General features: G+C 34.6%; 1 protein-coding gene across 7 annotated transcripts in view; it reads right to left on the bottom strand.

Moving 5' to 3' along the window:
- Window positions 1-17,909, bottom strand: part of auts2a (activator of transcription and developmental regulator AUTS2 a) — a 466,844-nt gene that overhangs the window by 330,026 nt on the left and 118,909 nt on the right. Inside the window, exon 1 of one of the 7 annotated variants that reach the window (XM_051120211.1) lies at window positions 3,634-3,651. The exons of the other annotated variants lie outside the window; for them this stretch is intronic. Within the exon in view, the coding sequence (XP_050976168.1) occupies window positions 3,634-3,636 (3 nt within the window). The 5' untranslated portion in view covers window positions 3,637-3,651. Of the gene's footprint in view, window positions 1-3,633; window positions 3,652-17,909 lie in introns of those variants that run through there. 7 annotated transcript variants of the gene reach the window in all.

Raw genomic sequence — 17,909 nt, 5'->3', positions numbered from 1 at the left:
CAAAAACAGTACACCAAAGGAAGGAAAAGTGAGACATTCGATCCAGTTCAGAGTAGGAACGCCTACTAGAAACAGCATGGTGACTTGGCAACCCTCAGAGATTCAGAATATTAAATAAAAGAATATATTTCAAAAAGAATGCACTGAAAATGTATCACATTTCCACAAGAATATTGAGCACAACTGTTTTCAACATTGATAATAACAAATGTTTCTTGAGCACCAAATCAGCACTCAAAACTGTTCTAATGAAACACTCCTAGGGCCCTATGATTTTCGCGATGTGGTACATTTTGGGGGAGGGGATTCACTGATCCTTAAAACCTTAATTTTTGTTAAACTTTCAATAAATTGCTACTGATTTCAGAAATTCGATTAATGATGTCAATTAATCAGACATTTTTAATTTACATTTTGTTTATTTAACCATAAAAACAGAGACTGGGGGGGAAAAAAGAATTTGGAAATAAATAAAAAAAAAAAAAAAAAATTTCACAGGGCCTTAAAAAATTATTTTTTGTTAAACTTGTAAAAAACTACAATTGATTTCAATGAATGGTTTCAAATAATTAGACATTTTTGATTCATATTTTTTCATTTAATCATTAAAACCCAGACTAAAACAAATAAAATGAAAAAAACAAAATACAGAAAAATTAAAATGGGCGGGGGGGGGAACAGAAATTTGGAAAAAATAAAACTGATTTCATATGGTCCTACACTCTTCAGCAATCTTAATGGCTAAACAACATGCATTACAACCTTTGTCCAAAAATACAAGAGGAAACAGACCAGTTCCAAAATGATGGGCAGCAAAGTGCTGTTTTTAATGTAAAAGTAATGATCATTCGCCTCTCCACAGGGCCAAGGTTTTCATATCTGACTTCAGAGATGTAAAAGACTGTCCTTTTTATCTCATTTTCAAGAGCTCAGCCATTTTTCTAAAATGACAGATCCTTTTACGCTCTTCATTTTAAGCTGTGTTTGTGTGTGTGTGTGTAAAATTATTTTGGTGTGTGATAAAAATGAGTAATAGCTCGCATGAATGTTACTTCTCCGATTCAGACAGCAGTTATAAAAAGTCTTTAGTTTCATCAGAAGATGTGTGTGTAAAATTAAACATTAGCAAATCCTTATATACACAGCTATGTGTCCACATTGCATCAGTTCAGTAAAGCCAAATGTCTTCATGTACCTGATGCAAACCGTACGTACTGTATAAAAAAAAACCTTCAACTGTACAAGCGTGTTTGTGTGTGTGTGTGTGTGTGTGTTTGAGAGCAGATACACCATCAGCCCTCATCCCGCCTGCGGGACTGATCCATCATGTTAAACTTATGTACCAAATCAGATTACATGCTTCAGAGACATTACATGTTTAATAGCTTGTTCATGTACTTGAAGTCAGAAACATCAAAAGAACTCTCGGCTGAGCAGACGGAGCATGTCAGGACTGCAAGATACGACAGGCTGATAACCAGCCATCAACTCTTCAGCTCTGATAGAGCACTCTGGGTATTTGTGCTGAGGGACAGCCTCTATTCATCCTGTATCTCTCTATTCAGCGATCAGAATCATTCAGACTCAAAAGAATCAAGCCGTAGTTGATTCGTTTCAGCTGCTTGAGAGGAGATGCTCCTTTAAAATGACATTCAGACAAGGATAAGGGTATGTTCAGACATACCACTTACTATATTTGAAAGGAAGCAATACAGCTGAGGTCAAAAGTTTGCATCCTCCTTTCAGAATCTGCAAAATGTTAATTTTACCAAAATATTATTTTGTCTTCTGGGAAACATAAATATCTTCTGTAGCCTCTGAAGAGCAGTTCTAAATGAAAAAAAAAAAAAATGATATTTAGGCAAAATAAGAAAAATGTAAATATCTTTGTTCTGTTCAAAAGTTTTCACCCCCAGCTCTTAATGCATGATTTTTTTTCCTTCTGAAGCATCAGTGAGCATTTGAACCTTCTGTAATAGTTGCATATGAGTCTCTCAGTTGTCCTCAGTGTGAAAAGATGGATGCCAAAATCTGAAAAAGCAAAGAATTTGTGGGAGATGTTTTTTTTTGTTTTTTTTCTGATGAACACCAGGCAGTTCTCAGCAGAATTGTTCAGTACAAACAAGGTACTCATAAACAAATATCAAAAAAAAAAAAAAAAAAAAAAAAAAAACACACACAGTATTAAGAATCATGGGGATGTAAACTTTTGAAGGGGGTCATTTTTTATAAATTCAACTATTATTTTCTCTTGTGGACTATATGTAAACCTCTTTTATTTTAAATATACTATTCAGGTAAGAACAAAATAAACAATAACACCCATTTTGTATGATCCCTCTTAATTTGGTAAATAGTATTTTGCAGGTTCTGCAAGGGGGGTGTAAACTTTTGACCTCAACTGTAGGTAGGCATGGAAAAACTCAAATGAAAAGCTAAATGGTGTATCCCATAATGCATCTGACTGCTTTGACTAAAACTTGTCACTTGTAAAGGGGGAAACTCGATTTCTTGTTCCATCAAACATTCACTTTAATGGCTAATGTGACAACAATGCAGCATAATACAATCTGAACTGTTAAAATAGCTTACAACATAATGACATATTTAAAAATAGTATGCAGCTGACAGTATATTCTGAACAGTAATAATTAAAAGAAACAATTTGCTCAAAATATACTCACCCTAAGGCCTTTAAAGATGTAGATGAGTTTTTTTCTTCATTAGAACAGATTTTAGAAATGTTGCATTACATTACTTACTAGATGAATCCTTTATAGTGAATGGGTGCTGTCAGAATGAGAGTCCAAACAGCTGATAAAACCACCACAATAATCCACATGACTATAGTCCATCAAAAGTCTTGTGAAGTAAAAAGCTGCATTTTTGTATGAAACAAATCCATCAAGGCGTTTTAATTTAGTACAGTCCATAATCTAGAACGCTTTCACTTCACAAGAGGTTAAATGATGGACTGAAGTGGTGTGGGTAATTTGTGGATTATTGTGATGTTTTTATCAGCTGTTTGGACTCTCATTCTGCTGGCACCCAATCAGTTTAAGGATCCATTAGGTGAGCAAGTGATTTACTAGACCAATTGAGCAGACGCTGAAATGTTTTTCTCAAAAAACATAATTTCTTTACGACTGAAGAAAGAAAGACATGAACATCTTGCATGAAAATGGGGTGAGTACATTATATGTGAATCTTTGTTTTGGAAGTGGACTTCTCCTTTAATTCTGATGGGGGAAAAGCCAGAAGTGTGGGATATAAACTCTGAGCCAAGAGGAAAAGAGAGAACGACGAGTTGTTTTTCCTCTAGAGTTGTGAGATATAATCTCGGAATTGTGAAAATAAAGTCAGAATTTTGAAATATAAAATCAAATTATTCTTTTTTTTAATTTATTCTTTTATTCAATGGCTCCGTAGACTGCCACTTGAACCACCCACAAAAAAAAAAAAGTCACCCCTGTTTCGGAACTGTAAGACTATCCCACTATCTAACATCAAGTTTGTTGAATAACAGTGCTTATCACTGCGTGACAAGCTCTTGTAATATGCCAATAACACTTTGAAAATGACATCTAATCAATATAATCCATACTCTTTTTAAATTTAAGTATTTTTTTGTACCATATCCGTGTAATTCTCTAGCCGTAAAGGCTATCTCAGCCGGGTTTTCTGCAACCATGCTGCACACGCATCCCGAATGTTTACAAACAGATAATTGGTCTATACTAAATTTCTCTCCCAGAAAGAAACGTACTAATCTACATTTGGATGGTGTGAAATGGAGTCAATAATATGAAAATCGTAATTTTTGGGTGAACTAATGCTGCATTCCCGCCATGCCGTAATTCTGAGATGAAAACACGTGACATTCTACTCTGAATTATGTGTTTCTATGTCAACACTATCAACACCAAAGCCCTCACGTGTTCCTGTACAACTTGTAAACTCAGAATGTTTTTAGAATTATGACTTAAACCAGTTACAGATGTATCACGTGACCACCGTCAGGTTCGTTTTGGCTCTACTTGGGCGCGACCTCCGAGTCCGACTACATGGAAACATGAGTAAAATGTCATGTGCTGTCATCTCAGAATTACGGTAATTACGACATGACGTGAAGGCAGCGTAAGTATCTATACTTTTTTCTTCAAAATGCATCTTATTTTAATCCAAAAGGCTGTACAAAAGGCAGCGATGTATGAATGGAGACTTTAGAGGCTGGTGGAATCTGGGGCGGTCTGGAAACTGTCTGGAATGGCAGAAAAGTGCATGAGATTACTGAGGATATGGAAAGTGAGTTTGTCAAGTATACTGAGCATGAACTTGAATGGCTTTTCCACAGCAATCACTTCCATGATCACTAGCACTCGAGTATGTGCTGAACCACCGCCAAGGTGGGTCTGGGACACATAATTCAACGGATGGGGCCTAATTCGATGAGCTTTTCTTCTGCAGGAAATACAATGATCTTTCGACAACATGGCAAACTTCATTAATCCATCTGTAAGCACATCTGGCCCTAATGTGCATCCTTCAGTGTGAATTAAGTATAACAACATGTGATGCTGGCAGAGGAAACATTAGAAGTTCACTTTGGGAAAACATCTGACGATAAATTGGGTTTGCTCATCTATACTTGTCTAGTCTATCCTTGGAAAAAAACATCAAAACCTACTTTTTTTTGGTAAAGAGCTCTGTTCTGTAGTCTGGAAATAAGAAAATGTTTTTTTTTCTTTCTGCGCATTTTAGTTTTGGATCTGTCTTCCTTCGCCTGTAGCGTTCATATTGTATAGCACATACTGATAGGACAACATGTTTATCATTCTAACATTCAGAATGAGCGCAAAAAACTTCAAAACTGCTTTAAAATTCTGCTATGTTAAGACAAAGAGTGGCTTCCATTTCAAAGAAAACTTGTTTTCATTTTTGTGTTTTATTTGTATTTTTTTTGCCATTTCCCGAGAGATTTAGCGAGGTAAACTTTGGATGCGAGAACAGCCCTACATCTACCCACAAATACACATAACACACAAGCTCCCAAGAGTTCGCTTTGCTGCCTTGCTTTCTAGAAGTTCTTCTTTTGCTGTGGGGACTTAAAAACACCTCCGTATTCTCTCTCACACACACACATCACTCAAAGGCAGAAGCTTTCAAGTGCAAAGTAGGTTTTTACAGTCTACACAGGTTTTATCTTTCATCTGCTTCGCCACGAAAGTGTAATGATGTCTGAACAGAAAGAAAGACACATTCAGACAACAGATACATAGACAGACTAATGCACAGACATGCCCTCATAGATTTATCAAGCAAGTAGATTCTGAATCCAACTTTTTTTTAATGCAAAAATTAAATATGCAAAAATATTAAAGATGTGCACTCTAAAAAATTTTATATTTGTTAAAAAGTTTTAAATGTTAAAGGGATAGTACACCCAAAAATGAACATTCTGTCATTAATTACTCACCCTCATGTTGTTCCAAACCTGTAAGTCCTTTTTTCATGTTTGAAACACGAGTTAATTTTGATAAAGTCAGAGAGCTTTCTGATTCCACATAGAGAACAAACACAATTGACACGTTCGAGGCCTAGAAAGGTAGTAAGGACATAAATAAAACAGTCTATGTGGCATCAGTGGTTCAACCATAACTGTATGAAGCTACGAGAATACTTTTTGTGTACTCAAATGCGGGGTTGAGCCTGTTTGGTCATTTTTGGGTGATTTTTTTGTGATTACACAAAGTAAAATGTTACTTTTAAATGTTAAATGTTTATTTCATATAAAAGTAGGTAATACATGCAGAAATATAGAATAAAATATGCTGTAAAATATATGAACTATTGTGCAAGCACAGTAAACCCAGTTTATCTGTAAATATTACCCAATTATGAGGTAAAAACAAGAGAATATTCCTGTAAAAATTAAGTATAATTAATCAATTCATTATGCTGAGTTAAATGAACAAATTAAAATACTAAGTTAAAATAACCCATGGTTCAGTTTGTCCATATTTGACCCATCCATGGGTTGCAAAACAAAACAAAAAACAGGCAACTTTCAACCCTGCATTTTTCAGAGTGTAGAAATAGCATCAGTTAACTCAATAGTTAACATGAACTAACAAAATGAAAAAAAAAAAAAAAAAACTATATAAAAATGTGTGTATAAATTCTGGTTTAATTTATTTATTTATTTTTTTTTTATTATTAGTTCATTAGTTCAATTACTAGTGCTCTCAATTGATTAAAAAAATATTAATTAATTGCACATTTTTTCTGAAACTAATCGCAATTAATTGTGATTAATTCCACCTAACATTAAGGTTTTTAAATATACTTTTATATTGTAGTAATTTCACAATCAATCTTTAAATGAACGTACAAACAATATAAAAACAGTATATTTTTAATATTTGTTTAATGTCATTTTTATTTATGACTGAAGGCAGGTATCACTGATACCAAACTGGAAAAATTAATTACTAGCATTTAACAGGCTAATTTTTACAGCACTAATAATTAGCATTAAAATTAGGGTTAATAATATATATTAAAAAAAAGTTAACAATATTAAATTATCATTATAATATATAAACATTATTTACAAAATGAACTACTAGGTCAAAAAAAAAAAAATAACATAATAATAATTCTTGTCTTATCTTGCCTAGGACTACCACTGGTGCGGCCTTCACAAAAAAAAAAAAAAAAAAAAAAAAAACGCTGTAGAAAAACAACATAAAACAGTACGTGACACACTATTTATTCTTTAACGTGCTGTTTCTCAACCCATGATAATAATCTAAGGTAGTTTTTTCTCTGCGGTGTGGTGCTAAAACATCGTCCTGATTCATTAGTGACACATACGAGGGCCGTGCTCACTATCCTACAGATGCAGGGGATGCTGACGAGGCAAACAGGAAAACTCCTACTCCCTTTACCCAGCAGTAAATGAGGGAGACAGAAAGAGAACAGCATGGGAGACCTGCACTTCGATCCCATTCCGTGATTACACCCCTGTTCTACAGCAGAGCCACTCCAGGGATCAGTTCCCCTGCCAAGCGTAACTACACAGGCTTTTGTGAGATGGAGAGAGAGATTCTGTCCATGGCCTCTCTGTTTTATTAGTCTTATCTGTGGCCCTGAGGGAAGATATTACTTCTTTAGCAAAAAAAGAAATAAAGAAAAACTGCACTAACAGGAAAGCACACGACATAAAGTGTTGCTTTGAGACAGCGCAAGAAGCAATAGGCTTTTGTGACCAAGCAAGCACCGATTTAGAAACATAACACAGCAATTTAGCTCCATTCCAAAGATGGATGGAGGAAGTGAAGTAGATGAAATGAGAGGGGAGAGAGACCTGTGCCCTCCACATGAGTGGGTAAACACCACACGTCCATCTGTCTTTTCACTGAGTCGGGCTCTACACTACAAACGCATGCTTGAGCAAGTTTTTGTCTTGTTTTTCAGAAACATAAATAAATGTTCTCGTCTAAAATGGTGTATGATAGGAATAAAGGCCCATTCACAGCAAGAACGATAACTATATCAGCGCCCACACCAAGGTACAATAGCACTCGCTCGAGCTTGAGCTGAAATAAACTCTGATTGGCTGCCAGTAAAGTGTTTCCAATTGTTTGCAATGATATCGTTCTGTGTCGTTATCGATAAAGTAAACTCTGCTATTCTTCAAAATTCAAAATTATTTTAAATGCTATATTTTTATTGTTATAGTTATTGTCCTTTTGTGTGAATGGGCCTTTAGACTAGTTTTTAAAGATTATATGTCACCCTGGACCACAAAACCTTAAGTCGCATGGGTATATTTGTAGCAATAGCCAAAAATATATTGTATGGGTCAAAATTATAAATTTTTCTTTTATGCAAAAAATCTTTACACTGCAAAAAATGCTTTTCTTACTTAGATTTTTTGTCTTGTTTCCAGCCAAAATCTCAAAAAATTCTTAAATCAAGAAGAATTTTCTAGACAAGCGAAAATTATTGTCTTGTTTTCAAGAGTTTTTGCTTGAAACAAACAAAATAATCTGCCGTCGGGGTAAGGAAAATAATCTTGTTTGCTGCTTAATATAAGATTCTTTTGCTTACCCCACTGGCAGATTATTTTGCTTGTTCTAAGCAAAATCTCACTTAAATTTGATGTCTTTTTTCTGAAAACAAGACAATAATTTTTGCTTGTCTAGAAAATCCTTCTTGATTTAAGAATTTTTAGATGTTTTAGCTGGAAACAAGACAAAAAAATCTAAGAAAAGCATTTTTTGCAGTGTAGGATATTAAGTAAAGATCATGTTCCATGAAAATATTTTGTAAATTTTATACCATAAATATATTAAATCCTAATTTTTGAGTAGTAATATGCGTTGCTAAGAAATTCATTTGGTCATCTTTAAAGGCGATTTTCCAATATTCCAATTTTTTTGCACCCTCAGAGTCGAGATTTTTCAAATAGTTTTATCCTAACCTACATCAATGGAAAGCTTATTTAATCTTAAATTCAAAACACTGACCCTTATGACAGGTTTTGTGGTCCAGGGTCACATTTCTAAATTAAGTGTATATTTTACCCCACTGGCAAACTTTTTAAAAAATTTCACTAGATTTATGCTTAAAAGATGCTTAAAAAAATGATTTTAAAAAAGCTAAAAAAGCCAGTGGGATAAAAAACAAAAAACTTAATTCAAGACATTGTCTGAAAACAAGTTTTATCTTATGCCATTTTTAATTTTTAAGGATGTTTTAAGGATGTTCAACATTAGGTAAACAAAATTAAAAGTGAGTACATTTACAATGCCAAATCAGCATATTGGCTGCTGAAAATTCAGCTTTGCAATCATAGGAATACATTACTAAATTAATAAAATTTAAAAGATATTAAATTAGAAAACAGTTATTTTAAAATAGTAATAATATTTCACAATATTACTGTTATTACTGTATCTTTGGTTAAATAAATGCAGCCTTGGTGAGACTAAACATTAAAAAGCTTACAGACTCCTAAAATTTAGTGTGTGTATATGCTTTCAAACACACACACATTAAGCCACTCGAGGCCATGCATTACCTTGATTTTACCATGGCCTCTTGTGACTTATTGCTTTAGTAACAGCAGGGGAGAACAAGCCGATGGCCTTCAAACGCAGGTTAAAAGAAATCAACTCTATTACAACAAAGGTCAACCACCCTCCACCGTCCGGCACTCATCAAAGAGAATATTTCATTAGCTCGACTCAATAAGCAATTCGAAGAACGATAAGAGCGGGTTTAAAGATGTATCTAATTAAAGGCCGGGCCTATCTAAGAGTGTGAATCCTTAGAGGGAAGGGGAAATGAAGACCCCATACAGACCGAAGAGGTCATGCATGGTCGGCATGAAAGGCAAACATCTTGTTCTGAAATCAATCACCATGACAGGAAGGGAGCGGAGCTCGTGCTTTGAAGCCCTCTGCCTCCTTCCGTCCAAGTAATGGAGCTCAATCGCTGACAGATGGAGGGAGCGGCGGGGGGAAGCGAGGGAACGAATAAACGAATGAACGAATGAAGCAGTCTGTGTCCATGGGGGGGAAGTAGGTCATTCACGCTTGGGCAGTTCATACAGATTCACTGTAACAAAGCTGTTCCTTTAATAGCAGAGATCTGGGCCGAACCGTATTTTCGTCACATTCTACAACACAGGACATTTTAGAACTAGCTTTTTTTTAACAAACGTTCACCAGGGGTCATATTAGGGAAAAATTCCAACCCAGAATCCTATTTTATCTGTTTAGTAACCATGACAATTTCAGTTAGAACATCCTAATGTATGACTTAAAGGGACAGTTTGTCTAAAAATTTAAATTCTGTAATTTACTCACCCTCATGTCATTTCTGGAACCTTGTTTCAACCCCAGGATAAAAAAAAAAAAAAAAAAAAAGATTTTATTACTTTTTACTTTAGTTTTTTTTTACTTTTTATTGCACAATTCAGACTTCCTTAAGAATTTCGACATACAAACTCAAGATATTTATGGAAGCCCATTTCCACCACTGAATTACAAAAAAAAAAAAAAACATTATTACAACTTTTTATCTCACAATCCTGACTCTTTTTTCACAGATTTGTGTGATACAAACTTGCAAGAGACTTCTTCCTCTCAGAATTGTTATAAACTCACAATTGAGAGAAATAAAGTCTGAATTGTAACATAAAAACTCACAATTCCGACTTTTTTTTCCGTTTGTATCTCGCAATTTTGACCTTTTTCTTGCAATTGCGAATTTACATCTCACAATTCTGACTTTTTTTCTCAGTTTCTCACAAATTGTGAGATATAAACTTGCAATTGCGAATTATAAAGTCCAATTTTGAGAGGAAAAAAAAAAGACAGACGTTACTTAACTCGCAATTGTGTATTATAAAGTCAGAAATGCGAGAAATAAACTCGTGTGGGTGTTTTTTTTTTTTTTTCACGAATTGCAATCGTGAGTGTATCACATTCTAGGGCTCGAAAACGATTAATTGCGAAAATAAAAGTTTAAGTTTGCCTAATATGTGTGTGTACTGTGTGTAATTATTATGTATATATAAATACAAGCACATTCATATACATATTTAAGAAATATTTACAAGTATATGTAATATAATTTTTTATAGAATTTATATTATAAATAAATAAAAGTATTTTGTACATAACATATTTCTCTTAAATACATACATTAATTTGTGTGTATTTATATATACATAATAATTAAACACAGTACACACACATATATTAGGCAAACTTAAACTTATTCCATAAGCGATCAATCGCGATTAATCGTTTGACAGCCCTATCACATTCTAGAAAAAACTCAGAATTGCAAGTTTGTATCACGCAATTCTGAGAAAAAAAAAAAAAAAAAAACTTGCATTTGCGAGAAAAAAGTTTTTTTTTTGTATTCAGTGGCGGAAACTGCCTAGATTTAAATGTGTTCTAAAAAAAATCTTGGAAATGTGAGATAAATTTGCAATTGTGAAAAAAAATTTAACTCAGAATTATGAGCTGTAAACTTGGCAAAGTTCATATCTCTCTGAATTGCACATTTATATTTTGCAATTCTCTTAAGTTAGAATTCTGAGATGATAAAGTATTGCAATTACCTTTTTTCCATGGTGTACAGTAATTGAGATTCCATATGTTCCAAATCTGTATGACTTTATTTTACGTAACATAAAATAATATTCTAAAAAATGTCCTGCCATTTTAAACCAAACATACTGTAGCATGATTTGATTCTAAACCTAAACACTATGCAGTCTGGAGTTTCTTTAGCATGGTTGTTTTGTGTACTAAATGATTAGCAAAGTGCTCTCCTGTGGTTCTAAGCAATACAATCACACCACAAGATGAGAAGCATCAAAGAGCAACTCAAGAGCACATCAAAAGCCGCACAACAGGTTGCGTCGTGAGAGTTGTCTTTTATGTTATGAGAGGGCAAAGTCTTTTAATTAAATTCACGCAAGACAAAAGAATCAATTGGTCCGAGAGCAACGTCTGGATATAGCCCAGGCAATTAACATGATTATAATAGTCATTTAATTCTACGGGATAAAACACTTTTCCAACAGCTGGCTTCAGCCAGTTTTTCAACATCAGAATGAAAAATAAGGGAAAACTCAAAAGGGGCTCTGGGGGTAATTATTAAAAATGTAATAGCTTTATAACTGATGAGTACAAAATGATATGAATAATTATTCACGGCTTTCATGTTTGATCCCCAACCTATGCTAAGCACTGCAAAGAGTTCACACGAGGCCTATTTCAATGTACTGTTTTTAATCACAAAGCATATAAAATAATAATGTTAAGTTAAATTCAGCTTAATAGGTCAAATAAAGTGCACACTATCACTGGTTTTTTGGGGTTTTTTTTGTAATTATTTATTAATTTTTATTTATTTATTTTTAAAGGGGCCATCGGATACAAAATTCACTTTTACATATTGTTTGATGTACACAACCACCGTATAATGATAAAAATCCACACAGTGCTTTTTTTTTTTTTAAATCACCAATAATAATAATCACTTCCTCAGATCAGGCTGTTCTGAGATTTCTGACAGAATTTTATTTATTTATTTATGGCTTTTTTTTTGCCTTTATTAGGATAGGACAGATCATAGCTGACAGGAAGCGAAGTGGGAGAGAGAGGAGGAGGCAGGATCGGGAAAGGTCCTCGAGCCGAGATTCGAACTCGGGACACCCGTATGTCTGGGCACTGCCCACAAGGCTATCGGCGCTGACAAGATACCTGTCAGAATTACGTAGTTCTGCACAGGCCCCTCCTACAATTGTTGATTGACAAGACAGACCTGCTCAGTGAACAGTCCGCCATTGTTTCGACATCACAGCAGGTAGACAAGAATGGCTTCTAAGCAATTGAGGTGTTCTGTTGTTGGATGTAATGATGATCAAAGCAGTCGTCATTTACTCCCGGCATCCATTTGTTCTTGAAAGTAATGCCTGCGCCGATCTAAATGCGTCCATGTTCGCGCAAATCATTCGTGATCCAGCTTCACCTAAAGTAAAATTGAGTGTAAATCGCCTTTCCTAACAATGTGCTAGTTAGCAAGTTCCACCACTAAATACGGCTAAAGTTTACAGTTTACACCCCGCGAAAAAAGAGGGGTGGGGTGAGCAGAGCTCATTAGCATTTAAAGAGACATGCACCAAAACAGCTTGCTCTGAACAGAGCTGTTTTTGACAAGGTAAAAAGGGTAAAAAGACTTTTCATTAAGATCCTAAAAATCATATCAACTTGTGGAAAATGGTATCCGATGACAACTTTAAAAGAATCTCTGCAAAAATACAGTAAAAATAACATTCTAAATACTATTATATATTTTTTATTTTATTACAATATTTTTTTTTATGATTGCATAGCTGAATTTTCAACAGTTATTATTCCACTCATCAGTGTCACATGATCCTTCAGAAACCATTCTAATATGCTGATATGGTGCTTAAGAAATATTTATCTTCAATTTTGAGAACAGCTATCCAGCTTAAAGTGTTACTCCACCGATATGCTATTTTCATTCAAATCAAAGTGTAAATATACATAGAAAACGTATCTGTGTGGTGCAGCTGACACAGAACAGCGTACGCAGTTTGTGCCCAGCGGATATTCTCAAAAATGGTGCTACACTGACGCAGAGGAGACGAATTGTTGAATAAAATCTTTTTTTTTCTTTGCATACAAAACGCATTCTCGTCACTTCATAAAATTCAGATTGAACCACTGATGGCAGATGGACTATTTTGACGATGTCTTTCATACTTTTCTGGGTCTTGACAGTGGTATTTACCTGGCAGTGAATGGGACAGTCACAAGCCTCCAGTTTTTCATCCAACATATCTTAAACTGTGTTCTGAAGACAAACAAAGCTTTTAGCTGTTTGGAACGACATGGGGTAAGTGATTAATGACAAAATGTTCATTTTGGGGTGGAGTAACCATTTAATATTTCTGTGGAAACCATGACTTTTTTTTTAAAGAATTTTTTGAAGCATAGAGATTTTAAAAGAGCAGCATTTCTTTAAAATAGAACATTTTTGTTTATAAACATCTCTACTGTCAGTTTTGATCAATGTAATGTATTGTTTCTGAATAAAAGTATAAAATTCTTAAAAAGAAAATAAGCAGCAACAATTGTCTTATTTTTAAAAGCAACTTTGTATAAGTGAGTCAAATCACTTAGTCGATTTGACTGAAACACTAATTCTTACGATTAAATAAACGACTATGAGTAAGTCACTGATTCATTCATTCAAGCGATTGGTTTATAAACCCTGTTTCATTCAGGGTTTTGCGGAAATATTTACAAAATATATATGAAACAAGATAAAAAAAAAAATGATGCTGTTTTGTACTGTATTCTGTGTGCACACCAAACACTCTATTACTCACAGTAGGATTTTCATGTCAATTACACAAATAATTGTATTGTATGCTGTGTGCACACCATCACTCTATTACTCTCGGTATGATTTTCACACCAATTACGCAAATAAAATAATCACGTTATGCTTTCCTCCATTTTCTGATACAATTGGATGCGTCAAACTGGACGTGTCAATAAATTCTTCACTGACTGGCTTGAACAACGATGTGTCATGCAAATTTTCTGCTTGAGTTGAAATTTTCGTTCACGCCAATCATCGCCCAATTCGTGTCTATTTGTGTCTTTGCATTGACTTTGTATGTATTCTACTTGCACAAATAATTACATTCGCTTTTGGTGTGTACACACCAGTAAACAGTAGTGTGTAGTAATTTGTAGTGTATTATATTGTACAGATTTTGTTAAGTAGGCTATAGTATAGAGTGACGGTATACAATGACAGTGGCTCTCTACTGTAATGTAGCAGACTCTGTATTGTTAGTGAACACAGTGTGTGTGTGTGTGTGTGCCGCAGACAGCATGTTAGTGGTGTATTCCAGTGCTGAGTAAGGCTGCAGTATGAACAATGCTCTCACTGAGGGCTCGTCCATTCACTGTGACACATGACCTGATTCTTCACCCGCAGGCTAACAACACCCGCACACACAACGTTACAAAGGCTTCTAAAGAAGAGCTCTGCTCCCCACTTATTACACACACTCTATCAGTTTACCCTTTTAACCTACGGCTTTCTCTCCTTTTCTCTCTAGCAGCAGTGACTCATGGGCAGTAATCCACACTAACGCCTCAGGAGTGCTGGGGTTCATTACACATTCAAACACTCCACTAAACACACCAGATCTTGCAGTACGTTTTAAGACGGTGTGCTTTTTATGCTGATGTCAAATCAATAAAAAAAGGCAGCCCATCGGTCAGCAAATTGTTCGATACACTCCATCACTGGTTTATGCTGTGATCATTATTTATGCTCACTGTTATTCTATTCTTCTCCTGAGAAGTCTCAGCGCTTTGTCTGGATGTTGGAATCTGGTTGTTTTGAAACCTTTACCCTCACAGTCAGGTGTGAATGTATGCTTATGCTGCTAACAAACGCTCTAGCTTAGAACCCGGGGCCAAATCATTAAAAACTTGCATCTTTTTACATGTAGATGCATGTAGATTTCACCACAAAGAGCTGTTTCTTATTTATAACTACCCACAATCCAGATGTCATCTGCACTAATTTACCAAGTATTTGTCATTGTTTTCAACAGAAACACATGTCCTTTCTATTTAAATTAGGTTTATTATGGGTTGTGCTTTGCTCACCAGCAATATTTGCTGTGGAAAGCAGTTGGTAAACTCAATTTAATTACAAAGAGATGTTTATTTCAGTGTGTGTTTAAATGATAGAGAAGAGTATAATAACAGACTGCACAGTTTAGCCGAATCTAAATAAACAGAACTATTAGTGGATGTGACTCATTCATATTGAATTCCCTCTCTATCTTTCACACATATTGCTTTTCTTTTTTTCTCCTCTCGATTGCTTTCCAGTGGTCAAGATCGTAATTGCTGCCATTCTGAGCTGTTAACGTCTAAAAAAAGTGCAGGTCATACAAAAGAAGAGGAGTTAGTGCTAACATTACTATAGAACACTTTCTTTCGCGTGGAAAAAATGTGGTACCTTTTAATTAAAAACACATCTTATAAATAGTACAAAGAAATATGGGCAATAATGAAAAATGAAAAATAAGAAAAGCCACATCCACATAAATACGTGCCCATAAACCTATTTGGTGACCTCATGCCAGTCTGCTTGTGGGATTCCATGGCTTGAGCCCCTTGTGTCGTACAGGCAATGTTGCCTAGCAACAAGGTAGAGAAAGCAGATCATTAAATTTTGCTGATGAAGTCTAGCTAGCAACAGCCAAAAAGCGAAAGATCGCATAATCCATGTCATCTCACATTGTGTTCCTCTCCTAAAATGTATCAATACTCTACTTTGACAGTTCTGTTTAATTAATTATATTTTTAATTCTTTCTTTTGTACCTGTGCTCCACCTGCTTTGACAATACTGTCATTTTAGAGTAAAAATAAACACCAACAACTTATAATCTGTCCCATTCATTTGTATAGTGTTATAAAACATCAATTTAAGTGTGGACACAAGTCTTTACAAGATTTAAAAAATAAATACGAATTATGATGAAAACAATAATGCTTTTTGGTTGCATTAGAACTGTGGCATCCCAACTCTCATTTCCCGCTGAATACATCTAAATTTAAAAATTATATATATCTGCGAGCAGCAATTAAAGGGTCAAGCACAACAGAGGTCAAATTAACAGCTTAATAGACATTTGTTGATAAGAACTTTACTAACTCAAAATGGCGATGCACAAAAAGGCTGACATAGGAAAAATTAGGTATCGTTCAATTCTGTATGCCGTTTTGACTCTAACAAAACCAATCTTATCATTTTTGGTTAAACTAGTCAGAAGTTGTAAGCAGAAATGTCAATTGTTTTTTTTATATCGTTTGACCAGTAGGTGGTGTTGTGCCAAAACTATTCAAGCTTGTTATAATACATACCAAGTTTGGTCAGAATTCGCTAAAGCATTGCAGAGAAATCGGCTCATGTCCATTTTTGCCCAAACTTTCTTCAAATTTGTTAAATGCACTTTATGAAAACAGTTTGGTATATCAAAAAGCTTTTGATAATTTTTTGCCAGAATGCTCTGAATTGATCTGAGTGAATTTTGGTGAAAATTGGACAAAAGGTCTAGGACGAGTTCGAAAAAAACAGATTTTTAACAAAATTCAAAATTGCGAAAAAAAAAAACTTAAACTGTAGAAATTTAGATTTCGGTACGGATTTGACTCCATATGAGCAAAGGAATCAGGGGGAAAAAAATTAGCTTCTAGACCTTATAGTTCAAAAGTTATTTGCAAAAACACAAGTGCAATTTTGGCCTGTTGGTGGCACTACAGTTTGAGTTAGAGACTCCAAATTTGCTGTGGTTAATCATGAGACTGTTCGCTATCCGTGTGCCAAATTTCATCATTTTCCCAGAAGTGGTTCTATAAGATTCATAACAGTACACTAAAGCTTTTGAAAATTACAGCATTTTACTACAAAATCTGAAATGGTCTACACTCGGAATGGCTGACAGGAAAATTCGGTATTGTTTGGTTTGGTATGCCGCTCTGAATCTAACAAGATCACTCTTATGATTTTTGGTCAAACTGTTCAGAAATCATAAACAAAAATGTCACATTTCTATATATTTTGACTGGTGGCACTATACAAAAACCACTCATGTCCCCTAAGGTCATGCTTGGTATAACACGTATCAAGTTTGGTCCGAATCCACTAAAGCGTTTCAAAGATTTAGCCTCATGTCCATTTTTGCGCAAATTTTGTCAAATTCGTTAATGCGCTTAATGAAAACGGTTTAGTATATCAAAAAGCTTTTGATAACTTTTCGCCATTATTGTCAGATGATGATCTGAGCCAGTTTTAATGAAAATTGGGCAAACCGTTTAGGACAAGTTAAGTTCAAAATTGATAAAAATCTTGACCTGTAGAAATTTACATTTTTGAATGCATTTGACTCTGCATGAGCCAAGGAATTTTGCTTCTAGACCTTCGGTTCAAAATCGTTAATCAGCAAAAAATGAGTGCAAACTTGGCCTAGAAAGTTTGAATTAGAGACTCCAAAACTGTTATAACTTAAGTGGTTCTGTGGACTGCCTTTGGACTTCCAGAGCGGAAGAAGAAGAAAAAAAAAACGTAAGCACCTATGGTTATATTTGCTCTTTTGTTTATTTTAATTGCGTCTATTGTCCTCATCTGTAAGTCGCTTTGGATAAAAGCATCTGCTAAATGACTAAATGTGAACGTACAGTAAATGTAAATATACATAATGTCCAATTGGCAACAAATTCTGTACACATGCACTGCACTATTTCAGACACTA

This window comes from Labeo rohita, chromosome 10 (genome assembly GCF_022985175.1).
Source record: "Labeo rohita strain BAU-BD-2019 chromosome 10, IGBB_LRoh.1.0, whole genome shotgun sequence".
Lineage (NCBI taxonomy): Eukaryota > Metazoa > Chordata > Actinopteri > Cypriniformes > Cyprinidae > Labeo > Labeo rohita.
Note: the sequence above shows the minus strand (reverse complement) of the source record. Positions and strands in the feature narration are given on the sequence as shown.